Source organism: Alternaria atra (assembly GCF_907166805.1).
Source record: "Alternaria atra isolate CS162 genome assembly, contig: 23, whole genome shotgun sequence".
NCBI lineage: Eukaryota > Fungi > Ascomycota > Dothideomycetes > Pleosporales > Pleosporaceae > Alternaria > Alternaria atra.
In genome coordinates this window covers 277,703-285,115 of record NW_025091321.1, presented here as the reverse complement: position 1 = coordinate 285,115, position 7,413 = coordinate 277,703, and the positions used below count along the sequence as shown (strand labels likewise).

At 51.9% G+C, this 7,413-nt stretch overlaps 1 protein-coding gene across 1 annotated transcript; it reads right to left on the bottom strand.

Annotated features, from left to right (window-relative positions):
- Positions 1-2,949: 2,949 nt before the first annotated feature.
- Positions 2,950-3,852, bottom strand: ALTATR162_LOCUS3682 (uncharacterized protein; the record flags this gene model as incomplete). The annotated part of the gene is made up of 2 exons (XM_043311290.1): positions 2,950-3,602; positions 3,648-3,852. The coding sequence occupies 2 exons, from the start codon at positions 3,850-3,852 to the stop codon at positions 2,950-2,952; spliced, it is 858 nt and encodes a 285-aa protein (XP_043167225.1).
- Between the last annotated feature and the right edge of the window lie 3,561 nt (positions 3,853-7,413).

Genomic DNA, 7,413 nt, shown 5'->3' with positions numbered 1-7,413 from the left:
TATTTCATGTGCGATTGGGGCGTAGTTCGGAATTCCTGCCCGGATCGGATGGAAGGATGTAGAGTCGACGTGGACGATGAACGGCTAATGCGATGCTGCAGGTATGGCCTTGCGGCGCGGTGCAGAATAGGCGCATTGCGTGCAAGTCACGCCGCTTTGTTGGTATGCAGTTTAGATTGTTTGACAGTTGTGAAGGTTGGGTCAGCGATGCGAGGGAATGGCTATTGGTTAGAGATGGAGAATGTGGTGGCTGCATGCTTTCCGACTCGTTGTCTATGTCTCTGAAAATTTAGGGCATACATGGCAAGGGTGATTGCAGCGCTGTTGATGCTTGATGTTCGCAAAGCAGGCTTGGATCATCGAAACGGCATAAAGACCAAGCGGAACGGGAGGTACGGTGCGCACTCAATGACTGACAGGAAGCACGGATAGGCGGATCTGACAGGGTCCATTTCCGCGGCTTTAAACGCGTGAATTTTCCATGAGTAACAGGCCAGAGGCTCCTACTGCTGGGTATGCGTAAGTTGAGGGATGTGGAAGGTAGTGCTTTCACCTTGGCATGCATGGGCTTTGCCCTGCAGAAGTGCGAGAATGATTGCGACACTCATTGCAACCTTCCATTGCAGGGGTTGGATGCCGATAACTGTCATGCGGTAACGGCCGGCTTTTACGACGCTAAGAAAGTGGTAATCGTGATGACAACATGGTGGTGTGCGTGTGCGGACAGACCGAAAATGATGAGGATCAGGGTGGATACTGTACTAGTGACGGAAGACAACCCGCCAGCACGCGGCAGAACATACCTGTTGTGATGCATTGCTCTGCATGTGAGAAATATGCGATTGGACGCCTAGATACGCCTTCAAATCCTACCAGGAATCCTGAAGTCGTGTCAGCAGAATGGTGTAGCATCGTCCAGCAAGTACGTGGTTCGCGCATAGGGCTGCAGTGACGTGCGCGTACATCTGTGTAACGTTGGAAATCTGGACGCATGAGCTTTGCAGCTGCCAAATGGTTCGCCAGTCTCGCTGAAACTTGCGAACATGTTGAACACCAGCTGGTGTACGTAACCACGCTTGGTACGACTAACGTGTTCGCTGTGGACTAGCGATTTTTACGCACGTCGTTTCTCCACGTAGACCCTCGAGCCCAGCTGCAGTAGCCGCTGCTGGGAATAAGCAGAAAATGCACCTCTTTGCATCGCACCCATGCGTTGAGTCCAGTGTCCACCTCGTCCTCTTTGTCCGATTTAGTTCGCACAGGCACACTTCCACATTTAGAGTAAGAACGCCGAGAGGACTAACAACCGAGGCTTTGATGGTCCATGATTCAGCCTAGAGGGATCAGCAAAAAGATGGTCGGAAAGGACCAAGGGCCATTCCGGAGTAAACGTCGACGGGCCTCCTTCCCGGCTGTGTGGTAGCGGGGAAAAAGTCGTATAGAGGAAAACTGGGAGAAGGCTAAAAGCAATTTCCGTTCATTCCGCAACCATGTCTCAAGGCCCGGAATTGGAGGATGACTACTCAGAGCCCAAGCTTCATGTGTTCTGGAGAAGCGACTAGAAAAAGTGGATCAGAAGCCACCTTGAATGACCGAGGCTCGGGTACTGCAGTCGCGTACGATAGTCTCAAGAAGTCTGGTCAGGAGGCCCGGGCGTTTGCGCAATGTCCGCAGGTTTGGGCTGGGAAGAGAAAGTTATTCCGGCTCCTAGGGTACCAGCGTCGCTTGCACAATAGCTCAAACGTCATGGGAGGCTTCGTTGACAGCTGGTAACTTCTGAGATCATACATGGCGTCGCTAGGATAGAGGACCGAGGTAATAACAACCGGTTTTATAGGTCGTCGATGCAGGTACGGGGATACGATGATACTTCAATTGTATTGGTTTGTGATCGCGTGTACCGTATGGCTTCAGTGTAATGTCATTCGCTATTAGCCGGTCCGTAATCTGCATGCATAATACGATTGACACAAAAAACTTTCATCTTTGCATTGCTGGTACTAACGTAGAAAGTGTAAATGAGACAGATTGTACCGGAGATTACGGACCATCGAACTTCCGTCATGACTGTATGAATGTGGATGAGGGGGCGTATGCCAGTGTTCCAACCATGACGTGATTCAAGAGTGCCTACCTTTACTCAGCGTTGGGCGCATGTCTGATGTTCAAGGCCAAAATGATGGCCTTGAGCATCTGGAGCATGAAAACCACTGTAGTAAGGAAGTACCTTGTTCTCAACCTAATCGTACCTTGCAGAGTACCCAGTGTAAATTTTGACAAGGTTTCGCGTTAGTCACTCCGCGTTCTCCGTGAAACCTTGCGGGTAACGCATCCTTGTGGGGATGCCACACTGTGAACGACAGGAAACTGGTGTCACAAACGTACCGAGGTGCTCATGTGGTCAAGTAGCGATAAGTTGGTATGTGGGTATCAAATTCGGCACATGTGCTTGAGGCATAATCAGAAGCTACATGTCGCCTTCCTCTAGATGTGGTCCAATCGGTGCTGTTTGTACATGTGATAGACGGTGTTAAATGCCGATTGGGAGTGTAAAACAAAACCGCCGAAATTGGAAGATCAAGGCTTCCAAGGCAAAACTTGAATGGACATGAAGAAAGCCACCTCTTATGGAGTGGTTGTAGAAATAGAAACAACCGCAATGCCGATAACGCCCAAGGCCACGTATTGGTCCACGGGAAAGGGAAAAGCATAGCCTCCGAACCGTGTATCGTAATTCCAGTCGTGTTGCGCCCAGTAACTCCAAGAATGATTATTTTCGATGATGAAAGTTCGCAACAAAAATTGCCGAAGCAGTCGAGAATCCGTTCCATGTGCCGCCATGACGGATATGTGAATTTTGAAAGTCCAGCTTCTCAAGACCCTTCAGAAGTTATATTGTCACAAGAGGCGGTGTTGTGGCTTGCAAATACACTTGCTGCTGTAATCCACCTATGCTCCAGAGTAAAACTGTGGTAAGCCCTGATGGTGGTATGCCATTGGTGGAGTAACCTCCTCTTGTACCCGATCTAGGTGTCCCGGCTCTGCATACCACTGCGCACTCATAGATCGTCCAGATGAAGGCATTGGTGGACCGTGATTCGGCATTGCATCGTATGATGACCAGGGGGCTGGATAATATGAGTGATTAGGAACGACGGGTGCAGATAGCGGCGCCGACGTAGATCCGCCTACTGTGGTCGCGTGAATGGTGGAAGGGTTCGTGTCTATGGTAGTCGGATATGGATATGGCGAAGTTCGTCGGTAGTTTTCATGCTGGATGCCAAGGCCTTGACCAGAATATTGCTGAGGAAGTCCTTCAATGTTGCCGTATGACATCGAGCGCGTTGGTGCTTGAAATGGTGGTTGCTGACCCCAGTGGGAGTCTTGGTGACCGTAAGACATAGTCGAGCTCGTACTCATTGCGGCTGGTGTATGACCACCTGAAACGTTTGACTCACTGCCGTATGCCGAGTTTACTGTCGAAGGCGAGTTGCGCCATGAGGGGCTCTCGGCTACGGTAGATGAAGGTAAAAATCCGTTCGCTGGTGGCCACTGGGTTTCTATAGGAGGAGGGTATGGATAGGGAGGGTGCTGTACTGGAACTTCGTTCGTCAGCGTTTGCAAACCTGAGATGGCACAATACCTACGACCACTAGAGACAGACGCATGGTGGGGATCACTTTCGTGATCGCCATGATACCCAAAGCTTGGAGGCTGTCCGTTTGACGCAGGACCAGAGAACGGTGTGCGGAACTCGCCCATAGCATCGCTATGCCGAGGAGAAGTAGCCACTGGTGTAGCTGGTTGTACTGCACTACCCGACTTCGACGAGATAGTTGGGGCTTGCGGCATATCAGGGTTATGCTCAACTGGGTAGAAATTGCATTCTTTTTTCAGCCGAATGCAGTTGGAGCAACGCCCTGCAGGGTCGTCTGGAGCTAAGAGACATCGTATCTTTCTGCGTCTGCAGTGTCCTACCCTCACCAGTCAGTGGTCTAGAAACACATCATTATGACATTCCGCTTGTTAACTTACCACATGCGACCGAAGTTCTATGGTATCCCAACTTATTCCGCGGCTTGTTACTTGTTGGCGACAGGTCGCCAGGGTTTCCAAGTGCTAAATGGCGCATGTGTGGAGTGGATGAGGACTTGCGGAGCTCTCCCGGTTTGCTGCTCTTGGAGGAGCGTCTTTTCTTATTCGAATGATGGTGAGGTTGAGTAGTGGATTCTTGACCAGTAGAAGAATCATGAACGGACTCGAGTCGATCTGTGGGGCTTGGTGTGGAAGCTGTGTCGGCGGCGTGGGAACGACCAAACCCAGAGTTATGGTTCGGGGGAGTGAAGGACATGGCGTCTTGAACGGGCTGCAAAAGTAATGATTGCTCTAACCTAGATGCCGTCTTCTTCGCGCGGCGTTCTGTACCCACAGCCATGTGAGGCACACTGTTGTCGCAAGACCCGAATATCAACACACGGTAATGCGTAGCGCATTGAAGGACCTGAGGGTATAAGCATATAATGTTTAAAGTTCAACAAGGCCCCACAAAGGCCCATGATAAACAGGAAGCTAAACAGTGTACATACCTGGGATGTCAAACAGGGCGACTTCTCAAACGCTGGAGCCGGCGCTACAAGATCTTGCTCGCGGGAGCAGTCGACGGGACACTTGCTGATCTACCGTACCATGGGATTCTCGATCTAATCAATGCTTCGGAGGCGCACTGACAGCAGGGGCCAACAGGTAATGATAGTCAAGACCCAGGTAAATAACCAAGTAGCAGAGGCGATGGTGAAGCAGTTGCGCACCGACAGTGACAGCTAATGTCAGCTAGTCCTTACCACGGCTGTTCGTTAGCGGGGGCGCATTGCAATCTTGAGAACAACAGGCGCCAAAAGCAAAAGCGTGCATACATACGAAAAGAAGTAGGGACTGAATATAGAAATTTACACGACGCTGTTTGGTTGAATGAGTGGATGATTAAAAGTGGCGAAGTATATCCGCGCTACTACGCAACAGGATTGCTGCGCTGGAGCGCCTCTGGCACCTAAGGATTGCACAGGGTTCATCAATGCTCCTTCCTCACAAGCACAAGATCATCTTCTAGAGGCCAAGCGACCAGGTTGCTGTTGGTGGGCCCGCTTGGACCAAGTGATGTGCGGGATGGATGGGTGTGCAGGCCAGTAAGTCCGAGCGTCATGACTTGATGGCTCGGGCCCTTCGCACAGTCGCTGTTTGGGATTCTCTGCCTGTCACGTCTCGACGGTGTGATGCGATGACAGCCAGCGGTAGCCGTCTAGCGTCAGCGGCGGCGCGATCCACTTGCCTCGCTCTTGCTTGGAAATCTAGTCAAGCCACTGTATTGATAGCCTGCGATTGGTGAAGACGGTTGTCATGTATGCCTGATCCCGATTTCTGGTCCATATGTAAGGGCCTATACAAGGTAGTATACTGCAGGAGTATGCAAGCTGTGAGGTTAATTTAGCATGGCTCTGTGCGTACGAACGTCGCCGGGGAAGCATGGTCGGACCAGGGTAGGACTCAACAGTGTCCGGATCTAAGATGACGAGGACGGCGATAAAGGCCTCGATGGAGACAGGGCCGAACTGCCTGAGCGAGAGAGCTGACGCAGACTGGAGACTGGTAGGGTTTGGTTTGCGCAGATGAGGGCCCAATACGCAGAGGTCGTGACGTGACATGCCCGGTAGCGAATGCCCGCTGTGATGATCCCCCAATGCTCACGGTCGTTGGAGAGGTCTCGAAGTGTGGTACAGGGATAACGCCGACGTGAACTGCTGGCGCTGTCATGGTATGCTATCCTGCGACAAATTGGCTGCAAAAGCGCGTCCTTCTCCACACAGTTCATTTCGCTAGCAGGGCCCTGAGGAGGGCTCGACTAATCTCCACTCGCGTCATCGTGATTGAGGATAATCAGCGATTCCACAGTTGCGTTGCACAAGCGTGGTCAAGCGAGTATGTCACTGGCCAAGATGGATTGCAGTACGTGATGGCCGCCGGTGGTCGGTTAATGCGCATGAGGCCTGACCCAGCGCTCTGGCTATGGTCGCTGCATGACTTGCACTCCAATAGTGCGGGCGCTGTCCAAGACGGGCGATTACACGTGGAAGACCGATCTGATACAAAAGTGCTTAGGGCCTACTAATTCGTCTCGAATTTTCTGTGGTCAGACAGTCCCCAGCAAACTTGCTATTTCCCGACGCCATCTGCGCAGCGTCGTCCCCCACCGGTCCGCAGTGGCGCATGGATGGTGAGGCGTTGGGGATATTTGTTTTTCCCAGTGAGCCTCTGTTGTCCAAGAAGCAGGGAAAGCTATCCCACGTTTCTCCATTTTTATTTCTTCCATGTGTCCGCTTGCCCATCGTGTTCATGGTCAGCACTGCGTCCTGCCGGTGCCGACAGCCTGTGTTAGCTTCGCACGTCATTGGAGGTTAATGTCAACTTGACGCCTTTTGACCAGGTTATCGGTACTAATGCTCTCCGATTTCCAGTCCTTAGGCTTGAGCACGCGGAGTTGCAATGGTCGTGCGCCAAGTTCAGTCATGTATTTTGGCTAAATTGTACACGGCGGCAGTGTATCTGAAACGTACCGGACATCAACCGATCGATACGGCGGAGCGCCGGCTGTCCTGGACTCCTGGAGTCGGGGATAAGATGGTGATCATTAGTTGGTGTTTGCGCAGTAAGACAGGCGAACGGCGCTTCATCCGTCCGTGAACGCTCGTGCGAGGCTTGCACCGTGCCTTACCTCGCTAGTTTTGGCTCGCTTAGTCGCAACTTCCACCCTGGGACGCTGCTGTTCGTGCCTACCAATTGTAGCGTAGGAATTTTGCAAAGATAGCAAGCGCACCAATGACCCTGCGCGACCTTCACCTCGACCCTCACAGCATCTGCACATGCACTGATTGGCCGTGATGACATCCGCCGGCGGCGCGATATCAAGATACACCTCCGCCTTGCCTACAAGCTACGATACACCGTCTTCACTCACAAGACGACTGCTAACCCCTCGAAGCAGGTGGCAACGGACATGGTCGACAATATCAAGCTCGCTATCTTGCAGGAGCACCAATATCTCCAAGCCATATCGACGTTACGCAGCTTTAGTACCTTCTCCCTACAACAGTGCGACTACGCAGTGCCCCCACGTTGGCTTGTGTTATGAATGTCGCTTCCACAACCCCACGTGCCTCCGAACACCGACAATTGTTGTACTACGGTATCTTCGGGACTCTTGGAGAAGGGTGTATGACTATGATTGCATCACAACCCCCGCAAAGGCTCCTGTATTATACGCCACTGGGACACGGTGGCGCAACCTGTTGGACTGCTTCTGGTGTAGATACCAAGTCACAAGTACTAGGTGGACCACAGAGCCATGGCGAGTTGTCCAGG